The sequence below is a fragment of the Syngnathoides biaculeatus genome, chromosome 15, assembly GCF_019802595.1.
Source record: "Syngnathoides biaculeatus isolate LvHL_M chromosome 15, ASM1980259v1, whole genome shotgun sequence".
Lineage (NCBI taxonomy): Eukaryota > Metazoa > Chordata > Actinopteri > Syngnathiformes > Syngnathidae > Syngnathoides > Syngnathoides biaculeatus.
The window spans coordinates 23,329,298-23,343,508 of NC_084654.1; the positions used below are offsets into that span (position 1 = coordinate 23,329,298).

Consider the following 14,211-nt stretch of genomic DNA (forward strand, 5'->3'; position numbering starts at 1 on the left):
CGAGGTTCTGTTTGGAGTGCCGAGACCATCGCGAAGACCGAGGACCACACCGGGCAGGTCTGAGCTACATTCAAAGAGTTCTGGTTGGCTTATTTACCAACTGATGTTACGGCACTTTGCGCTAGTGGTCAACGCATCTGGCTCCACAGTTTCTTCTGTGAGAAATTTTGCGTTTTGAGGTATCGCCGAGTCAGCAAACTCCCGCGGCCCGCTCAGGACGCGTCATCAGAATCAGAGTCCGTAACAAGACGCGAGGAATTACAATGTGTCGCGTTATCTCGCCGCTTCCTTATCGGGGCGAGTCAAGGCCGTTTCCAGACACCCGAACGTTCGCCGCCAAATGAACCTCCCTAAAAAAAAAAAAAAAAAAATACAGGCGCTCAGATTTTGCTTTGTGAAATTGTTTATTACGCAAAATCCAAAACGAGACTTCGTACAAACAATAAATAGCCACAAAAAAAAAAAAAAAAAAAAAAGAGTCTTGGAAAAGTCACATTTGAGCGAGTTGACCTAGTAAAAGGTAAAAACTGTGCGGTAATAATAAAAGAATATCATCATCTACGTCATCTTTATGTACCGTACACAAATATCGCGGCATATCTAATAAATGCGTATCATTCGTTTTTAAGGATAATGTTTTGCGGTCGCATGATTGTGAAAAATAGGTTGTATAAAGGAGTGTATTTACATTTTCAATTATTAATAATCTCAAACATTCTGGGGTGGTGTTAATTGCTTGCAATTTTCATGGGGGGGCTGCAAATAATTCACGCCCATGCAAAAAATTTTTGCAGTTGATGCTCCAAGATGGCAGCAAAACATGTTCTACTGGCTAAATGAAGCTCTTCACTTCAACATAGTTCATTGGTTTCAGACAGTGGCGGTTCCGGACCAATTTTATTGAGGGGGGGGGCAAGGGGGGGGGTTCTCAGAGGAAGTCCAAAGGCCATACTCGCCGGTCACGCCCTAACCAAAACCTGGAACCTTCCAGAAAACTTAAAGGTCCAACACGGAGTGGGACGGACGGACGGCGTTAGACGTGGGCGCTCTTGGCGTGGTTGGAGGCGGGGGCTTTGGCGGCGGGGGCGGCGGCCGGCGCGTTGTTCCCGCCCGTCTTGGAGTAGTAGAAGCGGTTGGCGTCCTGGTACGGGCGGGGCGACCCCGGCGACGAGGAGCAGCTGAGGACGCCGCCGCCCAAAAGGGACAAGACGGCGCCCGCCCAGCCGGCGTACAGCGAGAAGCCGAAGGACAGCAGGTCTTCCCTGGGCTCCACGCCCAGGGGGAACCAGACGGTCGGCACCAGCCCGCACAGTCCTGAGGGGGCGCAAACATTGGCCAGATGGAGCCGCCGTTAGCATTTAGCGCTTAGCGAAAGAAGCGACGGCATTATGGATTTCAAAAAGGGTGCAAAATGGATGAATGGATATATTGCGGTTAGATTTCAAAACTGCTTCCCCTTGTAGGTGATTGGTTGAGAATTACAACAGTCAACTCGAATCTTGGTTCCCATTTTTTTTTTTTTTTTTTCAATTTTAGTTGATTTCAGAGAATTTTGACTTATGGATACGTTTTTGCTTACTTGTACAAAAACTGTATCGTTTTGCTCAAGAGGTTCTATTTGCAGGTTCCATGATCCACCTATAAATCATTTGAAACAAAGACAATTTAGAAATAACTCAATGTTATGAATTTTGGAATGTTCACATCGTTTGGGTCGTTAACGTGGAATGTGCAGTGACATGCACCAGAAAGTCATGCAAAACAATTTGAAACTGAATTAATCTCCATTAATTGTTGATGATTTGGTTGTAAATAGTTTTATTTTCGCATCTTAAATTACTAAATAGTAGTAGTAGTAGTAAACGTGGACGTTCGAACCCCCACAGTTTGACACAGACCGCCCCTTTTAAATAATGGCACAGGGTGTGGCAAATGCTAATTTAACTAAATGCTGTGGACCGCTAAAAACAATCCATGGCCCACAAATAGCCCCCGTACCGCAGTTTGCACAAACCCGATATAAACACCCATCCAGGTAGGGGGAGAACAGGGCCCAGATTTGAACCCGCAACCTCAGCATGCGTATGATGATAGCAAAAGCGTGCTACGTGCGGCGTTCCCCCAGGACCACCCTTAAGTACCCTTTTAATATTTTTCTCGTGAGGCGAATCTGACGTCGCGGCTTTTCCGCAGTAGTTTCCCCCCCGGTTGATTTTGGAAAGTGTCACGTGGTACTCCCCCGGGGGTTAAAATGCCGTTTGCGGACTTTCGGAAAATTCCGCTCGCAGGGCGCCGCCGCCCCGGAGTAGGAAATAGGCGTCGGCGTCCTCTGACGCACTTCGGGGCACGAGGTCGCAAAAAAAAAAAGTACTCACCGACGACGATCATGACCAAGCCGCCGGCGACGGCGCGCTTGTCCTTGGAAGTTTGGGCCTCGTCGCCCAGGCGGATGCACGGCATGGACATGAGCAGGGTGGCCACGGCGAGCAGGCCCAAGATGGACGCCGTCACCATCAGGGCTCGGGTGGTCTGGATGTACACTGCGCAACGCAAACGCAAAGAAACGCTCGCCTTACCGCACTTATTGCGCATTTCGAAACAAAACAAAACAACAACCCCCCGCCCCCAATATTTTAAATGTGCATACAACTACTTTCATTCAATAAATACGAACAGCAATATAATATTTATACGTACTAAGTACTATTGTGTAGATTATCATGGAAGATAAAATATAATCAAATGAAAAAAATATAGAATAAAAAAAAGTCAGCGTAAACACAATAAGAATGGAATTCTGGAATAAAATTGAAACAAATAGAAATAATTTTACCATATAAAATTAATATAGCATGAAAAAATGGAAATAAATTCGACGTAAAAAACCTCGAGATGAAAAAAAAACATTACTCATAGTAAATGGGTAAAAAAAAAAGATTAAATCATGTAAAGATAAAGATTTAAATCATATGTTAAAAATATAAATGCAAGATAACCCTTAAACAGAGTAAATGTGTAAAAAATGGTTAAATCATGTTAAAATATTAAATGAAAATATTAAAGATTTGATTTTAAAAATATAAATGCAAGATAACCCTCAGAGTGTGCGTTTCTTTCGGCTTGTCCCTTTCGGGGCCGCCACAGCGTATCATCTCAGATGAACGCGCATATATGTTTGGCACAATTTTTACGCCGGATGCCCTTCCTGGCGCAACCCAGTGGGATACGAACCCACAACCCCAGGCTTACCAAACCAGTGTTCTAACCAAAAAAAACCCAACTAAAAAAAATGCTTAAATCATGATAAAATATTAAATGTAAATATTAAAGATTGGATTCAATCATAATTTTAAAAATATAAATGCAAGGTAACAATTGGTGAACATTTCTAGATATAAAATGAGTAATTTAATGCTTTTGTTTTTGTTTTTTTTTTTTGGTTACCGGGCAGGTCGAGGATCTGCAAATAAGTGGAGCACTGGTACAGGTCCGTGAAGACGACGCACTCGGCCCAGGGGCCCCTGACCCCCAGCTGCTCCATCATCTTGCAGGTGTGCGGCGCGTACTTGCACGTGATCACCCAGTCGTTGGTGGTGGCGGCGATGACGATGCCCAACCAGCCCAGGCAGCTGAGCACGAAGCCGCACAGCCGCACGCAGGATTTGCCCATCGCTGACCCGACGAAGGTTTTGGCTTTTCCGACCCCCCCCTTCGCATATATATACCGCGGAATTCAGCGAGGGGGACCACGAAAAGACATGCCCAAAACTTTTCAGCCAATCGGTGAGTTCTCGGCACCACCTCTTTTTTTTTTTTTTTTTTTTTATTTTTCCACCTTCTCCCCAACCAAAACGAAACGACTCCCCCTGCTGGTCGATATACGCTTTTTTAAAAAAAATGTAAACTATTATTATTTTTTTTTAAGATAGCCCAGGTCATTTGTCAATTATGTAAAAAAAAAAAAACAAAGAAAAAAAATCCCCCCCCAAAAAGCTCGGCGTGTATAGAATAGCTCTAATCAATTAGAAAACTGTATTTTGTATATTCATAATTGTTTAGTGTATTTTATGGAATATGCAGGACTGATGGATAATATTTTATATATATATACAGGGTGTCGCAAAAAATATTTTTTAATTCTACTCTTGATGTCTACAATAATTTCAAGTATTTACATTTTTTCGGGGTCACCCTTTATATCAAATCGTGGTTTGCACGTGATGCGGTTTATGAAATGCACTGTAGGGATCGCCGCTACCAGGAGGGGGCGCTGAGGTCAAGCGGTATTATTTTTTTCATTTGTAGATCAAGATGAAGAAGCGCGCCTCAATCATCTTTGTGGTGTCACGTGTAGGAAAAACGTGACCGGCATTTATGACCCTGTTTAATCGCAGATATATTCATTTATTTATTTTGTTCTTAATTATGTTAAAATCAGCAAAGACTAAATTGGCAGGGAAGGAAGTAAAAATAGATTTTTGTTTAGTTGGCTTTGATGATGTTCATGAGGTTAAAAAACAACAACAAATGCAAAATGTTTTGGTTCATTGAGACTGTTTACAAAAGAAAAACATTTTGGGTTACCCAAAAAAAAATTTTTTTAAACCAAAATTCACGACTAAACTGATCTATTCACTGATTATTATGTTTGTTTACTAAAACATATGTCTGCTGGATTTATCAAAATCGTCTCTTTATGAAAACAAAAGTCCAAAGAGTAAATTGCCTTTTTTGATTTTTTTGGCTGTTCCTCTACGCGCTTGTTTTTCATTTGGCCGGGCCGAACCAGAACCTGGAAGTCATCCATTTCCTCATTGGCGTGAAGTCTTGTTGTTGTTTTGCGCTTGGCGTGCGCTCCTCCTCCTCATCCTCCTCATCTTTGTTATTCGGCGAGTTTGGGGAAACAAACAGATTGCTCGAAATCTTGAGCTCGTCGCAATCCGTTCTGAACGCCGCGCTTGTTGCTAGGCAGATTTCCTGGGGCGCAATCGTTCCTGCCCCATGAACGGAAAAAAAAAGCACAAAAAATGTTGATAGGGACGGGAAATCGCGGATTAAAACCAAGGTGAGGCTTTTAAACATTTTCCCCCTCCTTCCTTTCTTACCTTCTTTCCTTCATCCTCCCTTTTTTGTTCTATCCTTGCAACTTTCCTTCCTTCCTTTTCGCCGGGGCTAACGAAACGGGCGGCGGCGGACCTCGAGCCGAGCTTCCAGGCGGCGGAGGCCGTTAGCCGCAGACGCCGAAGCTAAGCTAAAGGCCTCCGCCGCCACCGAAGCTCGGCTGAAGAACCATCACGTCACGTACGCCCACGTACATCATGTGACTCGCAAAATGGCGGCGCCCCTGAAAATTCGTAAATTGTTGACAAAAATCTTCTCAAAACACGATTAAATGAGGCAGGATTCAGCATCACGTTATCAAAATAGAGTACATATTACGTGACCTATCGGATACATTTTTAATGCAAACCACTGGAATTCCCCTTTAAAATAGTGTCAAAGTGACATGCATTTTTTTTAATCTACACTGGATATATTTCATATTTTACCAACCTAAAACGTCGCGTTTTGCGTACAAACCAAACGCAAAGAAAACCGACGCGGGTACGCCAACCCCCCCCCACCCCCCTCACGCTCGGACGTCTTCTCGCCTTCAATCCCGCCATTTCCCTCCATGTCGTCACCACGGTTACAATCCCGCCCGGCCTCGTTTGCATAATATTCCCATTCCCTTGCCGTCTCACTCCTCCCGCATCAGACAAATTGCGGCGGGAATCATAGCGGGATATGACCCGCTTACTTCTGCCCAACTTCTTCCCGTGTGTGTGTGTTAGACAGGCTTTTGTCCGGAGAAGCGAAGTGCGACACTCGCACGGCCGACTGCTCCGAATGCTCGCCCGCAACGATCCGTAGCGCGTCTTTAAATCTACGCGCTTGCGACAATTATGTATTTACATTGAAAAGCGCGCGAGGCGATTAAAATCGGCCCCGCCGCAATGTCAATCCGCCACCGGGGGGGGCCGGCTTAAGAGCTAACGTCGCTAACGTGACTTCAAAGCCTGCTGCGGTTCACGTATTATGTTATTAGCTTTAACTGTTAGCTTTGAGTGAAGAAAAATAACATAAACATATAAAAAATTTGGATTTTGGATCCATTTTTTTTAGTATGAGTATTTTTGGTGCCTGGTTAACACATGTTTTGCTACGGTTAAGGAGAAAAAAATGCTTTGAGAAGATACTCAGGGGGACTATGGAGTGTAAAGCAGCTAAGCCAATATTAGTCTGGATCGTCCCAGGTGATACACAGTAGCAAAGTGGAGAATGCGGAGTACAGTGATGTGGCATCCAGTCCTAGGCCACAGCCCTGGCTAACGTTAGCTTGTAGTCATGCTAAAGGTGACAAATTTTACATGAGAGCAGACTAAGGGCCACTGCAGCAAAGTGGAGACTGTGGAGTCCAATACGACAAAATCCAGACCTACACCACAGGCGGAATTATAGTTAGCATTTATTGATGTCAAAGCAGACTGATGCTATCCTAGCGGAGATTGCGGAGTGCAATACGGCAGCATCTGGGACCTAAGGCACCGGCTAGGCTAACATTAGCTTCAACTGATTTCACAAGACACAAATGTTAAACCGAGAGGTGACAAACGGCAGCAGAATGGAGACTGTGGAGTCTAATACGACAGAATCCAACCCTACGGCACAGGCTGAATTATTGTTAGCGTCTATTGATTTCAAAGCAGACAGATGCTATCCTAGCGGAGACTGCGGCGTGTAATACGGCAGCATCCGGACCTAAGGCAGATGCTATCCTACAGGAGACTCTGGGCTGCTGCAGCAAAGCGGAGACTGCGGAGTGTAGTACGGCAGCATCCGGGACCTATGCTAACGTGAGCTTCAAGTATTTTCAGAAGACACAAATGTTATCCGACAGGTGACAAAGGGCAGCAGAATGGAGACTGTGGAGTCTAATACGGCAAAATCCAGAGCTAAGAATAAGGCTGAATTAAAGTTAGCATTTATTGATTTCAAAGCAGACAGATGCTATCCTAGCGGAGACTGCGGCGTGTAATACGGCAGCATCCGGACCTAAGGCAGATGCTATCCTACAGGAGACTCTGGGCTGCTGCAGCAAAACGGAGACTGCGTAATACTGCAGTATCCGGACCTATGCTAACGTTAGCTGATTATAGTTAGCATCTGTTGATTTCAAAGCAGACAGATGCTATCCTACAGGAGACTGTGGGCCGCTACAGCAAAACGGAGACGGCGTAATACTGCGGCATCCGGAGCTATGCTAACTTTAGCTTCAACTGATTTCACGAGACACAAATGTCACCCGAGAGGTGACAAACGGCAGCAGAATGGAGACCGTGGAGTCGGGCGACCTGCTCATCCTCATCATCATCGTTGATTCTGGTTCTAAGGGATGCGTTCAGTGCAGTTTTTGTAGTTTCCCGCCCAAAGTCGGCTTTCTAATGCGTCAGTCGTCCGCCCCCAGAGCGTGTCAATCAAAACCGGACGCGTCACGCCGCCGATCGTGCCCCCCCCCCCTCCCGCCACAAATTATTTACGAGCTGGAGATTGAACGAGCTCCGGCGGGTGCCGCGAGGGTCCGCTTATTGCAAAAGAACCGCGTCGGCCCACCCGCCCGCCCGCTCGCATCCAAATGATTTTCAATCAAAACATTTTTTTCTTTTTCCTTTTCACGGAGGGAGGGGGAATGGGGGGGGGGGGTCGTTCAATTTCCAAGACATTTGGACAAGCAGATGTCGGGGGAAGGATGGAATAAAATAGAAAATAAGAAGGGCAGAGTTATTTTATAGTCATTTGGCACATGTTTTTTGCTGACACTTTGATAATAAAAAAAAAAAAAAAAAAACCTCGCGTAAAAATGTAATCTGCAGTAACAAGCGTCCGACGCGCGACTTTACAACACACGCGGCGTCGCTCGCGCATTGCTGCAGTGTCGGCTCGCCAAGTCGTCGTCGTCGTCTTGATTTGTGGCTGCTTCTGGCCTCCCGAGCGCCATCCTCACGGCGGGCGTCGCTTGCGTCCCCCCCACCCGGCCGTGTCGGCCATTAGTATCAATGAACGGCGGCGGACGCCGTTAGCCGTCGGGCTACTGTGTTCCGCAGAAAAATCCTTTTTAAAAATTTGGCGAAAAAAATACTTTACGACTGTGTAATAACATTCTTCAAAAGTTGAAATAAATGTCAGATATTTATGCATCAAAGCAGGAAAGTTGGAAAAAAAAATCGAAAAACAAGTGGCAATAAGACGCCATTTTTGCTTCAAACGGTGGCAAAAATGCAGACCAGCGACTGTGTCGCTAAGATGAAGATGAAATAATCACGATTTTGGCGGGTGGGGAGGGGGAAAATAAATGAACAGATGTTTATTTCACGGACGCAAATTGCCGTGCGGTATGGGTGGGGGGCAACAACGGCGCACAATTAAATATGCGCTCAGTTAATGCGTTTACACTTTCACTTCATCTCTGCTGAAAACGTCGTCGTGCGGAGCCACGTGTTGCTTTTTAATTGCGTTTCGCGGCGTTATGCGCTTAATGAAGTCGACTCGTTACGGCTTTATTAATGGCGCCAGACGTTTGCGTTGTTTACGCGTGGCGCGTGACAACTGTGACAGGTGTCGCCGTGGCGACGGGCGCATCAAGCCCCCGACCCCGCGACGGCAAAGTCGAAGGTTTTTAATCGGTCCTCGCAAAACTCCTCTTACAGCATCGTCGTTCAAAATAAAACGTTTACGATGATTTGATTTAAAAAAAAAAAAAAAAAAAAATCCACCAAAAGGAATATTACGCTTTAAATTATGCCTAAAAATTTGATACATATTCCTCAAAAGTTAGATAAAATATGGCTGAAAAACAGTTATCGGTGGTTCCATAAGAGTGCAAAATGTCACGAGATGTCCATGCGGAGGTGGACCCAAATGCAGGACTCCGAGGCAAAGGTATAGTGTTCAGTGGGTTTTATTAGTAATCTCAATGAACTGGCAAATGCCCGTGACGAAAACTCCCAACATAAATACATTGTCAGTTAACGCACCGCACGCTCAACAGCTGTGACGAGTGTCAGAGGTGGCCCCGCCCGTAGCGGTGATCAGGCCACGCCCCTCCCGGCAGCACTCCAGTCCCGCTCATGACACAAAAATTAGTGCGCGGTCGGCAATAGGTGAGGGTTTTTTTTTAGCGGCCGCGTCGGGGAATTTGCTAATGGTGGATCCGACTAAACCCTGGAAACTTGCTTCACGCTGTGGGCCTCCCTGACCTGTTGGCGAGTGCATCAATTGCGGGTTATGATGTAATATCAATATTGTTTATAAACACACATACAGATCTTTAAAAAAAATCGACTTTTCTTTGCGTGCCGACGCTTAAGGCTCGCCGAGTGTGCCCGATCCAAATGGCAGGACCCCCCCCCCATCCCCCCCATTTTTATGAATTTTCTTTTTTTAATATATACACAGCATTTCCCAGATAAGATTAGCGCTAATGGACTAGCGTGGCGAGGGGACTTCTTCAGCGACCCGGGACGATCATCGCCCACGTGCCGCGCCTCGCTATTTCTCAATTAGCGGCCCCCGGCGGACGGACGCCCGGAAAACACGTCGAGACAAAAGCAGCGTCCCGCTCGTCCATTTTTTGATAAGTCGGATTTCCGTCCCCCGGTTCCGCGCCGTTGTTTCCGCTAATGCGGTCGAACAGACGAGTCTCTTAGCGCCGTGAACACTTTTGCGTGCATTTGTAGCCTTCGATGTGGAATAAAAAAAAAAAAAGCCAGAAAGATGATACATTAAATATGTGGCTGAAATCACAGGACATTTATTTTAAAATTTTCAAATTGTCTTCAGAGAAATGTATAGTAAAAGTTACCTCAGAAATAGGCCTCAAAAGTCTGAAAAGTCTGCCTCAGTTGGAAAAACAGGATTTATCTTATAATCTGAAAAAAAATGCTTAAAATGTTTGAAAAACAATGTTGCGAAACATAAAAATGAATGCCAAAATATCAGATACATTGCCTCAGAAGTCAAATAAATAAATACTTAAAATACAGTAACTGTGTAGCCTCATGACGGTGGGGCAGCTGGATAGCATTGGCCTCACATTTGTGAGGTCCCGGGTTCGATCCCGGCCCCGCCTGTGTGGAGTTTGCAGGCTGGGGACTCCTGTTTCCTCCCACATCCCAAAAACATGCAACATTAATTGGACACTCTGAATTGCCCCAAGGTGTGATTGTGAGTGCGGCGGTTTGTCTCGATGTGCCCTGCGATTGGCTGGCGACCAGTTCAGGGTGTACCCCACCTCCTGCCCCATGACAGCTGGGATTGGCTCTAGCACACTCCTAACCCTCGTGAGGATAAGCTGCAAAGAAAATGGATGATGGACACTCTAAATTGCCCCAAGGTGTGATTGTGAGTGCGGCGGTTGTATGTCCCTATGTGCCTCGCGATTGGCCGGTGACCAGTTCAGGGTGTACCCCTCCTCCTGCCCCATGACAGCTGGGATTGGCTCTTGCACCCCTGCAACCCTCATGAGGATAAGATGCTAAGAAAATGGATGATGGACACTCCAAATTGCCCCTAGGTGTGATTGTGAGCGCGGCTGTTGGATGTCTCCATGTGCCTTGCGATTGGCCTGTGACCAGTTCAGGGTGTGCCCCGCCTCCTGCCCCATGAGAGCTGGCATTGACCCTAGCAACTCTCGTGACCCTCGTGAGGATAAGCTGCTAAGAAAATGGATGATGGACACTCTAAATTGCCCCTAGGTGTGATTGTGAGTGCGGCTGTTGTAATTCTCCATGTGCCTTGCGATTGGCCGGTGACCAGTTCAGGTTGTACCCCGCCTAGTCCCCCATGACACCTGGGATCGGCTCTAGCACTCTCGTGACCCTCGTGAGGATAAGATGCTTAGAAAATGGATGGATTTTGGGTGGGGGAGGGTCCATTATTCACACATTTTGCCATCCATAGCGAGGCTTGGCCCATAACCCCGTCAAATATCGAAGCGTGACTGAAAATGCGGGGAAGCGCAACACCGCAGCACCGCGACCAATCAAAACGAGCGCTCCAAATACTGTACATGCCGACTTCCTGTCCCAGATGTATTTTGGGAAAAAAAGCAAAACAACCCCCCCGCCCCCCTCCCCCCCTCCTGACCGGATTTGTTTTCCTTCTTATCTCCGTCTCGGCGCTTTAATATCTCCGCCACTTTCTTTTTCATAACAATTAAACTGTCGCCTGAATAATTGCCACACGGGGAATAGCCCACCCCCGCTTCGCTTCGGGCCACCGCCAAATGAACCGCTTTTTTTTTTTTTTTTTTTTTTTTTTTAATATTTATTATAATTCTCCTTCTTCTCCTTTGAAGACCTGCAACTTGTGGCGTTAAAGATTATTTAGGGATTTGAAATATTCTTCCAGGTTTAATCAAATATTGTGCGCGGGCGCGCCAAGTCGCACCTCGATCAAACCGTCACCGTCTGATCCCCGGAAGGGTTTTTCGCCGTTTGCGGCTGAAGCGGAACGAAAGTGACAAGACGGATGAGAGGATCTCGCGGGACGAGGCCAAGACTGGCAAGGTCGGTGAGAGTGCCGCAAGGCGTGAAAGGAGAACGGTCGCGAGTACGAGCGCGCACGTAGGAAATATTGCTCACGAGCGCACACTAGCACACATTTAGCGTCGATCCCGTGTTGGGATCCGATTATCTTGGACAACCTAAAAGATCATATCAATTTTTCTTTGGGGTTTTTCGAAGCAGTCATTAGAAAATCCTTTGCTAAATGGTACAACGTTGAAAACCGACTCCGGAAAAGTGTCCGTTGTTGTCTCGCCGGGCGGGTTTCACTGCGCCGTTTGTGGCGGTCGATCGGAACGTGCTGTCCAACGGCGCGACTCAATGCGACGGTACTTAAATGGTTCAGGTCCAACTTTGGGGGAAAGGGGACCATTGGAAATTTTGAATAGTTATGGCATATGGCGTCCCTCAAGGGTCAGTTCTTCGACCCCTTTTGTTCAGCCTAAAACTCCTCCTACTACTACCACTAATGGGTTCAATTCTTTGAACCTTAGCTTTGCAGAGGCTACACATCCATCCATTCATCCATTTTCTTAGCCGCTTATCCTCAAAAGTGTCGCGAGAGTGCCGACCCCAGCCGCCAACGGGCAGGAGGCGGGGGTACACCCCGAACTGGTCGCCAGCCAATCGCAGGGCACATAGAGACAAACAGTTGCACTCACAATCACACCTAGGGGCAATTTAGAGTGTCCATCATCCATTTTTGGAGCAGCTTATCCTCACGAGGGTCACGGTAGTGCTCGAGCCAATCCCAGCTGTCATTGGGCAGGAGGCGGGGTACACCCTGAACTGGTCGCCAGCCAATCGCAGGGCACATAGAGACAGACAAACTGTTGCACTCACAATCACACCTAGGGGCAATTTAGAGTTTGTTGGCTGTTTTCGGGATGTGGGAGGAAACCGGAGTGCCCACCCGGAGAAAACCCACGCAGGCACGGGGAGAACATGCACTGGGTCACAAGTGACCCATTATCTAAACCACAAGTAAATTAGTAAATTTTTCCCAAATGTGGTTTTTGTCTTCCTTTGATCTTTCTTGATTAATTTAGTACCCTAAACAAAGATCCCAAACCATTTTCGCTTACAATTTCATGGCTTACCGATGTCCTGATTTAAAATAGATCAAAATGCACCAGCAAAAACGTAAACACGGAGCAAAGACTCTCTGCTAATAACCCAGGCTAAAAATTGTACTTTCTATTCGACATCTTCATCCAAAAGCAGTTTTGTCTTCTTCCCCCAGAAGTTGACGGCCCAACGCTTTGAGCATCTGACTCGATAACAGGATTATCTTATCTTTATGTATATGCAAAATGAAACGCTTCCACGGAAACGAGGAGACGAGAGGCCGAACTTTTCTCCCACGTGGATTTTTTTTTTAGGAGCGAAGAGCTGAAGTGGGGTGTGGTGACTTTTGCGTGGGGGGGGGGGGGTCTGAAGAGGAAGAAATAGACGGACGGGAGAGGATGACAAAACGATGCGCGGGGGGCGCTGGGGAGGGGGGGGGGCAGCGGCGCTGACACGGAACCGCCGCCTGAGTCGGGGCTTTCTCAAGGACTTTTTTTGTGATTCGCCGTTTGATCCGGGCCTGCGGGGAGGCTGAAAGGCAAGCGTAGGCTGGGGTGGGGGGGGGGGGGGTTGAACTGAGGTGAACTGAAGTGAGGAGGAGGAATGGGGGAGATTCTGAGGGAGGAAGAGGAGATGGATTGGCGTGTGATACGGAGCAACAAAAGGTGCCCCCCCCCCACCGTAGGGGAAAAAAAAAAAAAAAAGCAGGTGGAGATATTTTCATTCCAGTTTGTGCCGAGGACGTTTAATGAGACGACGTGAGATGTCGTTGAATTCCTTGCGAGGCATTTTTTTTTTTTTCGCCCTCACTCGGCGGCTGCGTGTTGATGACAAAAAATGCAGGAAATGTCGATAAAACATACAAAGTAGCCACAAATTGTACCGCAACTTAAAATCATAATGCATTTGATATACAGTATTCATTTTACACATTTTTTAAATGCATAAATTCATTCTCAATCATCAAATAAATATGATTATATTTTTCAAGACATCATTGCTACTTTACATATTTCATCAGGCATTTTTCCCTCCAAAGTCCAGCCATCCATTTTCTTTGCCGCTTATCCTCACGAGGGTCGCGGAGGTGCTGGAGCCTATCCCACCTGTTAATGGGCAAGAGGCGGGGGTACACCCTGAACTGGTCGTGGGGCACAGACACAGCCAATCCCACTCACAATCAGACCTAGGGGCAATTTAGAGTGTCCCACTAAAGTTGCATGTTTTTTGGGATGTGGGAGAAAACCCACGTAGGCACGGGGAGAACATGCAAACTCCACACAGGCGGGTCCGGGATTGAACCCGGGACCTCAGAACTGGGAGGCCAACGCTTTACCAGCTGAGACACCGTGCTGCCTCCCCTCAAACTATTACGGTAAATTGGCAGCACTCACAGTTCTGAGGCCCCGGGTTCAATCCCGGATCCTCCTGTGTGGGGGTTTGCATGCTCTCCCTGTGCCTGCGTGGCTTTTCTCTGGGTGGGCACTCCAGTTTCCTCCCACATTCCAAAAAGACACTCTAAATTGCCCCAAGGTGTGAT

General features: G+C 46.8%; 1 protein-coding gene across 1 annotated transcript; it reads right to left on the reverse strand.

Annotated features, from left to right (window-relative positions):
* Positions 1 to 466: 466 nt before the first annotated feature.
* cldn11a (claudin 11a) lies at positions 467 to 3,712 on the reverse strand. Its single transcript, XM_061844989.1, has 3 exons — positions 3,445 to 3,712; positions 2,376 to 2,540; positions 467 to 1,314 (listed from the first exon to the last, which is right to left on the reverse strand). Exons 1-3 carry the CDS (start codon positions 3,668 to 3,670, stop codon positions 1,034 to 1,036), a joined length of 672 nt encoding a protein of 223 aa, XP_061700973.1. The 5' UTR covers positions 3,671 to 3,712; the 3' UTR covers positions 467 to 1,033.
* Positions 3,713 to 14,211: the final 10,499 nt, after the last annotated feature.